This window comes from Xiphophorus couchianus, chromosome 9 (genome assembly GCF_001444195.1).
Source record: "Xiphophorus couchianus chromosome 9, X_couchianus-1.0, whole genome shotgun sequence".
Lineage (NCBI taxonomy): Eukaryota > Metazoa > Chordata > Actinopteri > Cyprinodontiformes > Poeciliidae > Xiphophorus > Xiphophorus couchianus.
Window position 1 is genome coordinate 2116828 of NC_040236.1, and position 15494 is coordinate 2132321.

General features: G+C 40.3%; 1 protein-coding gene across 3 annotated transcripts in view; it reads right to left on the reverse strand.

Moving 5' to 3' along the window:
- Positions 1 to 9486, reverse strand: part of stambpl1 (STAM binding protein-like 1) — a 37578-nt gene extending 28092 nt beyond the window's left edge. The window contains exons 1-2 of one of the 3 annotated variants that reach the window (XM_028027129.1): positions 9291 to 9486; positions 6312 to 6409 (exon numbers count right to left, since the gene is read on the reverse strand). In XM_028027129.1, coding sequence (XP_027882930.1) covers positions 6312 to 6386 — 75 coding nt within the window. In that variant the 5' untranslated portion in view covers positions 6387 to 6409; positions 9291 to 9486. Of the gene's footprint in view, positions 1 to 6311; positions 6410 to 9254 lie in introns of all 3 variants that reach the window. The other 2 variants (XM_028027127.1, XM_028027128.1) reach the window with 2 other exon arrangements.
- Positions 9487 to 15494: the final 6008 nt, after the last annotated feature.

The window sequence follows — 15494 nt, forward strand, 5'->3', positions numbered from 1 at the left end:
CCCCCAGAAAACTTGCTAAGCCCAGTGGTGGGGGCACCAAGGCGATCCACCTATGGTCCATCGTGTTTTTGTATTAAAAGATATTAAGTAGACAGGAAATGTAAAAGTATTACTGGGTAATTATATGTTACTGGAAGACATCGCCAGTGAAACGCTATTTAAATCCACAACTAGTCTTAAAAACAACAAATCAAAATATACAATTAAAATGAATATCAATTATTTGCACTTCTGTTTAATCCAAATTAAGTCAGCAGCTCCATAAGGTTGCCCAGGGCTTCCGGGGCCCCATAAATGCTAATATTTTAACACAGACCAGAGATATATAAATGTAACATTTGTTTATTAAGATGATCAATGCTGCTAAATGTGATTTAGTGGTTTCAGTATACATAAATTAAAAGATTTTAAATTGTTTAACATTTATATGAAAGATTTTAAGGAGCTGGCAAGTTTACTTTGTAAAAGTTCAAAGAATAATATTCATAGTTAAATTGTTTTGTTACCATAGCTACAATCTGATGCTATGAGTTTAATCTTTGAGTTTGAGCTATGTTTGTTCACAAATACAAATTAGTAAACTGCGATGATAACTTATTGCTTTGCCAATTAAACTCCTCCCCCTCTCCCAGATTTCACTAAATCTGACACAGAAGCTATTAGAGGTGCTGATGTTTTTAGCAGCAAAAGGGGCCCCTAAGTCAAATTCTACTCCAGGCCTCATACAGCCCTGCCTGATGAGTTAAATCCGCTGGCAGAGATGCGTAAGAAACGGGAGATTTAATTCAATGCTGCTAGTGTGGCTTTAGTAGCTCTTCCATTTCGTGTCTGTTGAGTTTTTAACAAGGGGACACAGAAACTATTTTGGTTGGTCCAGTTTCTGGGCCGAGTTTCTCAGATCTCCGCACATTAACTCTGTCTAAGTGGACAAAGCATTTGATATGATTTGATGCATCGTGTAAACAGAAAAATAATAATAAAAATAATAATAAAATTAAAGCTGCAAGCAGCCTCGAGCGGCCCTCGCAGCAAGCGCCGCTCCGGCCTATTGGCCACCGCGGGGGTTCCAGCCACCGCAGAAGCTCTCGCACAGTTTCCAGAGCCACAGCCCGCTCGCCACCGCAGAAGCTCTGCCGCAGTTTCCAGCACCGCCGCCCGCCAGCCACCGCAGAAGCTGTCGCGCAGTTTCCCCGCCCGTCCGCCGGGCTATATGCGTGAATGTGTTCGGCAGCGCCCACCGACGACTGTCAAAAAATCTGGTGCAGATCGGTCGATGCATCGAGGAGATACAGCCCATGTATCAACTTAGGGGGCGCAGTGGAGTCAAATTACATTTCAAACCTGTTGGGCTCTTTAGAGGTGAACAAAGGTCATACATATCCAGTTTGGCACCAATCGGATGATCTATGTGTGATTTAGAGCCAAACGTATGAATATGGTGAGGGACTGATATTCGCCATTTGGCCACGCCCACACGGTTCAGCCAGTAGCAAGCATTGACAGAGCTCATCATCAGAATCATCTTCATTAGGTCAAGAGAGCCATAGATGGAACTTTCCAAAGAAAAAAACAGCACTTCCCGTTGTGAGGGGCGGGGCTTAGATGACGTCATAATATGATGACATAGGATCATCAGGAATCCCACCAGCATCACTCATGCCAAGTTTGGTGCAGCTCGGTCAAAACATGTGGAATCTAGAGGCAAACGTATACCAACGGCGTTGCCGCCATTGAAACGTTTTGGCACTTTAACGCAAGTGAGACCAACTTCATATCTGTCATCCAACACAGAATCACCTTGATTAGGTCAAGAGAGCCATAGATGGAACTTTATAAGGAAAAAAATAGCACTTCCTGTTGTGAGGGGGCGGGGCTTAGATGACGTCATAATATGATGACATAGGATCGTCAGGCATCCCACCAGGATCACTCAGGCCAAGTTTGGTGCAGAAGCTATCGACCGTTCACAGTAAAATATGAGACTTCCTGTTGTCAGGGGGTGTGGCCTAAGTGATTTCATCATTTTACCATTGGATATTATTGGACACCCGATGATGATCAATAACTGAAGGTTTGGTGTCTCTGTGAATTTTTTGTTAGAAATACAAATTTTTCATTTTTTCCTCTTCATTACAAAATTGAACTCAGTGATTCGTAGGGCAATGCTGCCCTCTGGTGTCGAATTACTGAAAACGTTTCATTATTTAAGTAATTCGACACCAGAGGGCAGCATTGCCCTACACATGACAGGGATCCCCTTTGTAATTACATATTACACAGTCGATCACAGGGGAACTTTCAGCCCTGCTAACCCCCCTTCAACCTGTTCAAATCTCACCATTTTGATAACATTGAATCAGCCATGCCTTATGATCAGACTGACCGAGTTTGAAGCCGATCAATCGAAATCCCTAGGAGGAGTTCAATCAAATGCAAAGGCTGGAAACGTCAAAATCGGGGTCAAAATTGGAACTTCAATCCAAAATGGCCGACTTCCTGTTGGGTTCAGAGCATGGCTCCAAGAGGAGCCATGCTATATATAGATATATATATATACAGAATCACAGAATCACCTTGATTAGGTCAAGAGAGCCATAGATGGAACTTTATAAGGAAAAAAATAGCACTTCCTGTTGTGAGGGGGCGGGGCTTAGATGACGTCATAATATGATGACATAGGATCGTCAGGCATCCCACCAGGATCACTCAGGCCAAGTTTGGTGCAGAAGCTATCGACCGTATATATATAGAGGCGCTATAGAGAAATTAGGCCACGCCCACCAAATTTCGCTATGGATTCCTGTTGGCGGGTGGATAAGGTTCCATCCTAGTTAGTTTGGAGCAGGTCGGCCCGAAACTGTGGAATTCAGAGCCAAACGAATTTCGACGGCGTTCGAAACACCGCCACGCCCACCTGCTTCATCGCAGCCGGTCGGGGTTGGAATCCACAACACACCAACATGTCTTCTGTCTCTGAACACAGTTTCATGTTTATTAGATCAAAGGGCTAAGATAGCGACCGTTCACAGTAAAACATTACACTTCCTGCTCTCAGGGGGCGTGGCCTACGTAAAACAAAAATTTCACCACAGGGTATTTTAGGACACCCGATGACGATCAATCACTGAAAGTTTGGTCCCTCTATGTGTTTTTGTATAGGAAATATAAGAGTTTTTTCTTTCATGGCGAGTAGGTGAACTTTGACCCCTGGTAACCCCCCTTCAACATGCTCAAAAACACACCATTTTGATAACTTTTAATTGGCCATGCCTTATGATCAGACTGACCGAGTTTGAAGCCGATCAATCGAAATCCCTAGGAGGAGTTTGATCAAATACAAAGGCTGTAAATGGCCAAAATAGGGTCAAAAATGGACCTTCAATCCAACATGGCCGACTTCCTGCGATACTTGCACTATGACATTACTTGTAAATTCTGAGCATCTTAGTGAGCTCTACAACTGTACCGAATTTCAAGTCTCTACGATGAAGTAAGTGAATAGCAATGGGTCTTTTGAAAATTGCTAGGTGGCGCCGTTGAGCCATTTTTTTTGCAATTTTTGCGACGACCTTAAAATATGAAATTTTGAAACTCCCTGTATGCATCCGCCAAGTTTGGTGAGTTTTTGAATATGATAAAGCCTCCAAAAAGGCGCCTCTTTGGGGGGGCAGAAAAATAAGAATAAGAAACAGTACAGATACAATAGGCCTTCGCAGCGCTTTGCTGCTCGGGCCTAATAATATAAAATCAGTGTGATGCGTGACTGCGAGGCAAGCGCGAAAACTGCTCACTGGGCTGAACCTGCATGATGAGGTTAGCCTTGTTCGTTAACCACTAACGCTCCGACCAACCGGGAACATAGACATAAACTTTATCAGTACAGACAGAGCCGGGCGTTGGGCAGCGTGTTGAGATGGAAAAGCCAAATAAAATTCTTTGTCCACAAATATAAATCATTCTCACCACTTGTTAAACGCACCTCTGAAAAAGCCACTACAAGTTATTCCTGCGGTTCACGTAGAGCTGCGCAACCAGAGCTAACGTGGTGGGTTTGTAAACTCTTACCTTGATCAAAAACTCTGAAATGAAACATAATTCTTCACAGTCACTTGATGTAAATATCTATACAGGTCAGCCTGTGTCCAGTTTGAGTGAAAGGAGGCGCGCGCGGCTTAGGTAACTTAAGACATCCGGCTGCTGCAGCGCGCGAGGCAACGCGCAGAGGCGCCAGCGGTGTGATTGGTCCGGCTTTAAATGCATAAACAATAAATCTATCTTCTATAAACATATCTTTCAGGAATAAATCTGCTCAGCCAGTGAAACGCTCAAAGCAACAGAGATGCTTGCAATCTGGCTTTAAAAAAAAAAGAAGCAATTTTTAATTTATTTTTTTATTTTCCTAAAAACATAAACAAGAAAGGCGGTGGGGCTAGGCCTATAATACACTGGGGGAAACCCTGCAATGCATTTAGACATGTAGACATGGCCAGGACGATCTGCTGCAGTTCAAACTGAGCATCAGAATGAGGAAGAAAAGTGATTTAAGTGACTTTGGACATGGCATGGTTGTTGCTAGACGGACTGGTCTGAGTATTTCAGAAACTGTTGATCTACTGGGATTTTCACACATAACCATCTTTAGAGTTTACAGAGAATGGTCTGAAAAAGAGAAAATATCCGGTGAGCGGCAGTTCTGTGGGCGCAAATGCCTTGTTGATGCCAGAGATCAGAGGAAAACAACCAGTCTGATTAGAGCTGATAGAATGGCGACAGTAACTCAAATATTCACTTGTTACAACCGAGGTATGCAGAAGAGCGTCTCTGAACATGTTGAACCTTGAGGTGGACGGGCTACAGCAGCAGAAGACCACATCAGGTGTTACTCCTGTCAGCTAAGAACAGGAAACTGAGGCTACAATTCACACAAGCTCACAACAAACATGGACAATAGAAGACTGAAAAAATGTTGCCTGGTCTGATGAGTCTCCTTCGGATGGTAGAGTCAGAATTTGTCATCAACAACATGAAATCATGGATCCATCCTGCCTTGTATCAACGGTTCAGACTGGTTGTGGTGCAATGGTGTGGAGGATTTTTTCCTGGCACACTTTGGGCCCATTAGTACCAACTGAGCATCGTATCAATACCACAGTCTACCTGAGTCTTGTTGCTGACCATGTCCATCCCTTTATGACCACAGTGTCTGATGGCTACTTCCAGCAGGATAATGTGCCATGTCATAAAGCACCAATCATCTCAGACTGGTTTCTTGAACATGACAATAAGTTCACTGAATTCAAATGGCCTCCACAGTCACCAGATCTCAGTCCAATAGAGAACCTTTGGGATGTGGTGGAACGGGAGAATTTCATCATGGATGTGCAGCTGACAAATCCGCAGCAACTGCTCAATGCTATCATGTCAATATGGACCAGACTCTCTGAGGAATGTTTCCAGTACCTTGTTGAATCTATGCCACGAAGGGGTAAGGCAGTTCTGAAGGCAAAAGGGAACCAACCTGGTAGCAAGGTGTACCTAATAAAGTGGCCTGTGAGTGTATATTTCTAGACGAAAATGTATAAGAGTGAAGCAAAATACACCTACAATTCTTGATGAAACTCATGTGTAAGGAAAATCAAAACCAAATATATACATATACACAATTTATATACTTATATATATATTACATATATTTTTCTGCTTTTAGTTTTAATTAGAAATTTTGGTCAGCCCGCCATACTGTGCAAAGAATTAAATTTATAGAACAGTAAAATGATGCTAATAACCAATAGTGTTAGACACAGTAAACACTACTGTCAGCGGAAGTATTTTTATCTTGTCTGGACAACACCATGACAAAGGCTCACAAGACAGAGGCCTTGTTAAAAAAACAGACAAAATCTTAAAACTTCTAACAAATATTTATAGAAAGATAAGCCAGACAAAAACTATCTTTAGAGAGCACGTGTCTATACATCTTTCCAGGCATTGCCTACCTGTTGACAGTCAATACTGAGGGGATATGTAAATGCGAAGTAATGTAAATGAACAGTCTTTGTGAACACTTCCAGGAAGTTCAGAAGGTTTGGGAATAAACTTAGAAAATTGTTTTCTCTAACTTTTGGAATCCAGACTTCCAACATTCAAATGGCCATATATTCTACATGTATTTATTTTTATTTCCATGTCATTGGAAAGCTTAGAATCTACACTTTTAGAATCTGTAAATAACTCAAAACGCCACTGAGTAGACTTGTTCCTACTTTTGCTGTGGCCAGTCACAAATATCAGCACACACAAAAGTAACTCACCAGAGAATTTAAACTTGAAGCCTGATCCATGCCAAGTTGGTGTGTCAGCAGTTGGCCCGTAGTTGGTTTGATCATCAGCCACTGCCCATGATGCTTCACTGCAGGACAGTCAGAAACAATTTATCAACAAAGATGTTTGGATGGAAAGTGATTTTACAACCCAGCATCAGCCATGTCATCACACATCTGAGTAAAGCTAGCCCTTCAACATTTTTCAAATCTGACAAAAAGTCAGTGTGTTATTTTTCAGTTAGCATTTAAAAATAAGTGTATAGTTATATGTGTAAGGTGTTCAAAAGTAAACCTGGACAATGCCAGCCACCCTCTGTACACCGTCATCAGCAGACAGGAAATCAGATTCAGTGGAAGACAGCTTCTTCCAACGTGCAGGACCAACAGATGAGGAACTCCTTTGTGCCTCGTGCAATTAAACTGTTTAAATCCTCACTGAGGTGGGGAGGAGGGTTAACAGGAGTGCAACAGAAACAAATGGACTATAGGATTGGGCTGTTAATGTAAACATAAGTATTTAATGTATATCTAAGACTGCTATGTGGGATATGGAATGATAATTCCACCAAGGAAAAATCCTAAAGGGATTTTGTTATATGTATCTAAATATCTACCCAAATCAAACTAAGATAGTGTCAGTAGTCTGTGCTGACAAACCTGTTCGTGCTACGATAATTTTTAAAACATTAAAGTATCAGATATATAGATAGACAGACAGTTAGTCACAGCCCCCTCTGAGACTCATAAATAAAATGTATATCATTAAGTAAATATTTTTGCAGCACAGACTAACCAAAACAGAGCACAAAGGCTCTGATGTTCTTCATCTGACGCTAACCGGTAGACAAGCAGTAGTGTGGTTTCAGTATGTTTGTATTCACACACACCTTTCATACAACAGTGTAGACCCTGGGGGAATCCTCTCCCGCTACATTAACATTACCTCACGCAGCTGCCCGCAGGGATTCCCCCGTCCCTTCAGGAATTCTCTGTTCTGCTTTTAGCAAACGTTCTCAGAGCACTTCAAACCCTAAACCTAACCCTAAGTTGGGGCCTTTAAAACACTGACACAGGCTGGCCCAAGACTCCATGGGGTACTAAACAGATTTTTAAACAGGTTTTGGGGCCCTCTAGTTCTGCTAATAGTGTAAATTGTTGCAATCAACAGTCATGATTAGATCATTCACACACCTGCTAAAATTATTTCATCTCTGACAGTGATGTTTACATTATACTCTATATGCACGTATAATAAGGACACTTTTATTATCCGATATATCAGCGCTAATTTCCTTAACTTTCTGGGATTGGTGATCGGCCGATATTTACATGTGAAGCCAATCTCATCCACCGATCTTATCTACCTCAGTAAAGGTTTAAAAATTAGCCACTGTTCTCTTTTGCTCTCCAGAGAGAGATTTGACTGATATACCAGACCACCAGGTCAGGTCTGCATGACCCCACTGTTGCCAACTCAGCAACTTTTTTTTTGCTATATTTAACAACATTTCAGACAAACAAAATTGGTATTGGCCAAAATCAAAATTGGCTGGTCAGGCTTTTTAAAGATCGGCAATCGGCAAAAACTACAATCGGTGCAGCCCAACTCAAAAGGCTTTATGGGTTTAGTGCCCTTATAGTGGCACACACCTATATTTATTTTTAAAACTCTAGGCAGGACATATTTTGGCATCCAAAGATGGCTCATGTAGTCTCGGGAAAAGGAAAACATCAATTCAATCTATGACATAGGAGCTGGACTGTTAGAAACCTTCTTCAAGGAGGAAACTGTTACCTCGGCATTTGAATAGGCTTATTGTATTGTTCTATTATTGATGGAATACGTACACACATATTCATGGCATTCTTTGATTAAATTAATTTCTCCTAAATGTAATTACAATAGCTAAAAATTTTATTTATACCAGGAATCTTTCTCACCAGAGAATGTGGACCCATACTGAGCTGATTCTATGCCTTCAATTAAAAATGTTTATTTTAGATACATAAATGATCAGCAGCAAACAATATATCTCCAACCACATCTTAGAGTAGCTCATTGATATATTAATGCAGTAGCCATGTAGCCTGATGGAAAACATTTTGCTAGACAATGTCAAACATTGAGAAGTTTTAATTATTATTATCAAATGTTATCAAACACACTATTTTGAAGTTTCTATTAGCAGCTCCACAAATTTTTCTGAAAAATATTAGGCTACCAAGGCACATTAAAACATACCTTTGTCTTGGCTTTTTTTCTATTCCTCCTCTTTCTTTTCTTTCTCCCTGAAGGATTCAGTCTTTTTTCGACATTGTTTTGATAACTTATCTTCCACAGGCGCTTTGGAGGCGCCTGTGGGGCAGCTCATATTACAATGAAGTGCGGTACCTACTGTGGCCACCAGAGGCCCCCAAAAGCAATTTCCCCCCTTTTTGTCCATATAAGAAAGATTTCTACATTCATGATCAAATATATATTATAGTAAAACAAAAAAAATCACAACTTTATAATGAAGTCGTGTGTTTTTGTTAATATAATCACATAGAAATCATTACTAAAAAATAAATAAATAAAAAATCAGTTCCACCTAGGGGGGCATAGGCGGCGGCGTAGTTTGCTTTGCCTTGGGCCGGCCCTGTTTACAGTGACACATGTTAAAACTGGCCTCAACTATTAATAATCGCGTTAAGAACGGAATATTTAAAAAAGGGTCCAATGTTTTATTCTTCTGGTTTCTTTGTCTCAGACCACAACAAACATATTGAGACATCTGTTGGAGGAATCACATGGAGAACGATCAATCAATCAGTCAATCAATCAACAGGTGGCGGCCAGCTGTGACGTTTGAAGGGAATAGATCTTTGCACTATATCTGGTTTAAAGGATTCATAAAAACAATATAATCGGCAGCTCGTAGATAGATTCACCCGGTTCAGCTCTAGCGGACTCCAGCACAGATTTACCGGGTGCTGCTCGCTCATCTGTCCGAACACTGTCTGCATCCCAACAGCTGGTCCAGCGGAGAGGGGTGTGACGACAGCCGGTGTCGAAGGCGAGGAGGATCGTATTCTGCAGCCAAATGAAACAGGTGGAAAATGGCTGAAAGCTCCGGATGCTGCTGCAGACTGATGGAGGCAACAAAGATCGTCTTTAATCTATAACGACACACTACCTCCCTTTTTTGTCACACGCCCACACAGACCATGAGTTATGTGCACATGCGCTGTGTATTAATAGAGATAGGATGGGTTGTAAGATAACTCACTCAGTTTTACATGTTGAGGAACAAACCAAGTCAATTCGGGGACTGGTTTAGTTTCGCTATCACAGAGGGAAAAAAATTAGAGCGCTATCACGTTATAACATGATACTTATTTTGTATAACTGTGATATGTTGTATAAACGTGATAGTTATCTTTTATAAACATGATAGTTATCTTGTACAAACTTGATACGTATCTTGTATAAATTTGATAGTTATCTTGTATAAACGTGATACGTATAAACATGATAATTTCATGTCCAGTAGGTGGCGGTAATATGCTTTTCGTGCAGACATAAAGAAGGCTAGCACAGTGGCTAACAGGAGTTGGTCAAGTTTTCCTTCATGCGCGGTCTAATACATGGAGAGATAATATTTATTATTTATACAGGCTGGCTCTTCTTCTCTGATTATTTTAACAAATCACAAATGGAGCAATACAGATGGCTTAGTCTTCAAATGCTTTATCAAATTTAAAGATGCATTTTTTGCTGTCAAACAGTTTTATTGAGGAATCAGTCATGAAAATTGAAACAATACAAATTTGTCCTCTTTTTCACGTGAACATAAAACATAAAGACAATACAAAATCAAAACAAAACAAAAGTGACAAATAAACAGGGACACTCTCAAGACCCACCCACCTCTCCTTTCCCTAGGACTTATAGTATATCTTATCACACCGAGAATCAAATGAAATTCTCTTCAAATTGTCATGTTCTGTGTTTTTCTGTGTATTTATTTAGAGTTTTCTGTGTCTGTGTTGTCCAGTCGCCCCTCGATTACTCCCAGGTGTTTCTCATTCCCTGATTACCTCCTGTGTATTTAGTGTCACCTGTGTGTCTGTGTCTTTGTCGGGTCCTTGTCTCATTCTGACTTCTAGTCTGTCATCTGTGTTCCCAGTCCATCTTCTCATCCATTTGTGTAACGGTTACTACCGGCGTCGAGCCCTGGCTTCCGCTCGGCTGTGCTGCCCGTTGGTTGGACTGTTTTCTGGACATTCATTATTAAAATCATTTATTATCACATCCTGGGTCTACAGCGTCTGCCTCACCACCTCAACACCGCACCAATGCATAACACAAATAGTTATCAATATATTGCAGAACGGGTTGCCAAGTTCTATTGAATTGCTATTTGCCAATGAGAACCGTATTCTTTCCAGATGAGAGAGCCTTACCAGTTCCTCCAGCTACATTTTAACCGATGGAACCTCTGAATTTTTCCAAAACATCAACACTAGTTTTTTTTCCTATGATAAAGGCATAAGATAATAATTGTCGTTGGTATTTATTAAATTGAGAAAGCTGAACAGAAACTCCGAGTACAATGAGAAGTGGGTCCAGCCTCAACTCTGTACGGAATATATCTGATAAAGTTTTGAATATGCCAGACCAAAATGGGGTTAATTTTGTACACAAAGAGTAAGAATTTAGAAGTGTGGCTTCTTCAATATGGCATTTGTCACACAGTGGGGATGCTAGGGAAAATTTAATGTAACTTCACTTTACAGTAATGAAAACTGTGCATGATTTTAAATTGAATAAGACAGTGTCTAGAATTGGCAGAACAGTTGTGAATATTCTCTAGCTCAGCCTTCCAGAGTTTGTTACTTATCTCCGTTCCTAATTCCTGCTCCCAGCCTGATCTAAGGCCCTGCATGGACAGCAAGGATCTGGATAATAACAGATGGTAGAGTCAAACAGTACAAAAAAAAATGTTAGTAATTCGTGTGTGTTTTTGTGTGTTCCAGAATTGTCTGGAAAACTCTAAGAAGGATTTTAAAGCCCCCATCCCCACCCTCCAGGTTGTGCATTACGGCCGCGTAGAGGAAATACAATTAAAATCCAAAAGAAGATAGTAAAGCACAGTAACGCAAAGTGATTTCGATAAGTAACTGTGGTCTGACTACTGGAAAAAAAAAAGTCGCCACCTGGATTTAACTAAGCAAATAGGTACAAGCCTCCTATTGGATAAGTACTGCAAAGGCAATTATCTTTCAGCTGGCAACAAGTTATTTAAGCCCAGCTGATGCAATGAGTAACTCCTCATTTCTTAAACAACCATGGCAAAAGACACATCCTGTGGTCGTGGAAAAGACGTTAGTCTGTTTAAGAAGGGTCAAATCATTGGCATGCATCAAGCAGAGAAAACATCTAAGGAGATTGCAGAAACTACTAGAATTGGGTTAAGAACTGTCCAACGCATCATTAAAAACTGGAAGGATGGTGGGGAACCATCGTCTTCCAGGAAGAAATGTGGTCGGAAAAAAATCCTGAATGATCGTGATCGGCGATTACTTAAACGTTTGGTCAAATCAAATCGAAGAAAAACAACAGCAGAACTCAGGAGGATGTTTAATTGTGAACGAAAAAGCATTTCCACACGCACAATGCGAAGGGAACTCAAGGGGTTGGGATTGAACAGCTGTGTAGCCGTAAGAAAACCTCTAATCAGTAAGGCTAACCAGAAAAAAAGGCTTCAGTTTGCTAGGGAGCATAAAGATTGGACTCTGGAGGAATGGAAGAGGGTCATGTGGTCTGATGAGTCCAGATTTACCCTTTTCCAGAGTGATGGGCGCATCAGGGTAAGAAGAGAGGCAGGTGAAGTGATGCACCCATCATGCCTAGTGCCTACTGTACAAGCCTGTGGGGGCAGTGCTATGATCTGGGGTTGCTGCAGTTGGTCAGGTCTAGGTTCAGCAACATTGTGTGCCCAAAGAATGAGGTCAGCTGACTACCTGAATATACTGAATGACCAGGTTATTCCATCAATGGATTTTGTCTTCCCAAATGGAACGGGCATATTCCAAGATGACAATGCCAGGATTCATCGGGCTCACATTGTGAAAGAGTGGTTCAGGGAGCATGAGACATCTTTTTCACACATGGATTGGCCACCACAGAGTCCAGACCTTAACCCCATTGAGAATCTTTGGGATGTGCTGGAGAAGGCTTTGCGCAGTGGTCAGACTCTCCCATCATCAATACAAGATCTTGGTGAAAGATTAATGCAACACTGGATGGAAATAAATCTTGTGACACTGCAGAAGCTTATTGAAACAATGCCACAGCGAATGCGGGCTGTAATCAAAGCTGAAGGTGATCCAACAAAATATTAGAGTGTGACCATTTTCTTGGTATTCATAACCTTCATACTTTTTATAATATTCAACTTTTTTTAGAGGCGCAAATAGTGTAAAATATCTACTGGTGACCAGTTATTTTTTTGTTTAAAACACAAATAAAGATATTATCAGCCTGCATTTTTTTAAAGTACCTAGCTTCAAAACAAATAAATCCCAGTATTTTTTGTTGAGCAACTAGAATGGAGTTTTCCAATTTTGAGATATGAGACAAATGTAGGGGGTGTATAACCTAGAGCAAATGTTTCCATCTGTAGGATGAAATACTTAAACTCTGTAAATCACAAGTCCTCAAGGGCTGCTGTCCTTCAGTTTTTAGATGTGCCACAGGTACAAAACACTGGAATGAAATGGCTTAATTACCTCCTCCTTGTGTAGATCAGTTCTCCAGAGCCTTAATGACCTAATTATTCTATTCAGGTGGTGCAGCAGAGGCACATCTAAAAGTTGCAGGACACCGGCAGGACACTGGAGTTTGACACGCCTGTTTTAGGCTAAGAGCTGTTCTTATAGTCTATCAGTTATTATCATAGATGCTGAGATAGACTAGCGGTTAATGTCTTAAAACCCTAAAACAATCATAAACATTAGTTCCACTAGCAACAAATATTTGGTCAAAGCTAATGCTCAAGTGATAACTTAGAGCAGTGCTTCTTAATTCCAGTCCTCAGGCCCCCCTTCTCTGCATGTTTTAGATGTGCCTCTATTCCAGAACAGCTGATTCAAATGATTGCATGACCATCAAGTGCTGCAGAAACCTGTTGATCACCCATAGATTCAATAAAGGTGTGTAGCAGAAGGGAAACACCTAAAACATGCAGGGCAGGGGGGCCTGAGGACTGGAATTGAGAAACACTGACTTAGACCAAGCTGATATTCACCAGGTGTCAATTACACAACATGTGCATAACACAGCATATCACTTCAAACAAGGTCAAATTTGTCTTCACATGCCTACTTTCATGGATTGTGATTTAGAAAATGATTTTTTTGGAACAGACCTTTTACTCATGATTCCAGTTATTTAGTTATTGAGTGTTGCCAAGTCTGTTGACTGCCTAATTAAACACAGTAGGGCTTCAATCAGAAAGCGCGCAGGACATCAGTTGATACTGGCTTTAGCAAAGTGATGCATTCTGGGTACAAAATAATCATAATTTGCTGCACACCATCAGAGTATTCGTTATGGGGTTGTTATGCCATAATATTCTGGAATTATATGACAAACATTTTTCATAGAGAGAAAAAAAAAGCTAATAATGCTGTTTTTTTTGTTATGGAAAACGTGACCTTTCCAAATAAACATACATAACTTTCAGATTACTTTTTTTTTTAACAGTAATTATTATATTCATTCCTCCAAACCCCAGCAACAAAAACCTAATTTCCAGATTTTCTTATCTTCTGTTATATATATATATATATATATATATATATATATATATATATATATATATATATATATATATATATATATACACACACACACACCAAAACCTATATAACTGGGGGTATCAAATATTTTCCAGGCACAGGGTGCCATTTTGTAGCACAATCAAGAATTTGTCACCTTCAGCTTTTATGAAAATGCTATATATACTGAAAATAAATTTGACTTTGCATCATGACTGTATTTGACATCTTGAAATTGGTATCTGTTTTCTTGAAAAGACTTTTCTAACACCGCTTCTTCAAGACATCCTCACAACAATGCTTCTTCATGATGGCATTTACAACCATTTTAAAGAGCATTGAACTGAGAAGTAGTTTATTATGATAAGCAGATGCATAGTTCCAGCACGTGTTTGCTAAGCACCTGGTAGAACTGATATTTAGAATTATTTAAAATCAAGTTTAAATGCCAAAGCCACCCTGCTCTTCAAAGACTACAATCCTAAAGCACCAATGTAATTTTGATATAATTTACATGTTCTATAATGCCCTTCCCAAACAAAAAGGCATGGATGACTCGCTAAGTCCAGCGGCTACTTAGAGAAAGGAACACTGCTTTCAGGTGTGGGGACAATACCCTTTGCAGCTCGGCAAGGATCAGCCTAAAAAGAGGGATTAGAAAGGCTAACAGGAACTACAAGAGGAGGAGTTCCTCTCCTGGTTATTGTGCAGGAGCACCTGGACATTGTCCAGGAGGTTATTGTCTAGGAATACCTGGACAATAACAGCAGCAGGCTGGTTTGGGTGGAAATCCAGTACTTCACCAACCACATGACAAGCCACAGACCAGCTGAAGGTGAAATCTCACTAGCAGAGAAGTTGAACCACTTGAACTGCTCATTTCAAGGCCGAACCTCTAGTGGCAGCTGTTCTGAATGCAGCAGAGCAGTTACAGAGCAGAAATTTTGATCTTGGAATGGATCAAAATGAAAATGAACTTGACATCTTTGTTTTTGATGTTGACAAAAAGAACAGATTTAGAAACACCATTCCCCCTCCTTTATCTCTTGCCTTCTGTCTTCCTCTTAAACACATGGCAAATAGGAAAAACAGCAGAGGCTCAGTGACTTGAAGGATATGACTATATTTTTTACAATCACATCAAACCTACAGTCATCGGAACTCAATGAAAGCAAATAATTGATCTGAAGACAAAAATGAACCTGAATTGAATCTGTAATCTTAATTTTTCCCCAAATGCAACATTGAATTTCAGTCCATAAGAATACAAAGAAAATGCTTGTCTATCTGCAGCTGCAATCACTGTTATATCTACCATTAAGACCGGACTGAATATGTGAAACAACT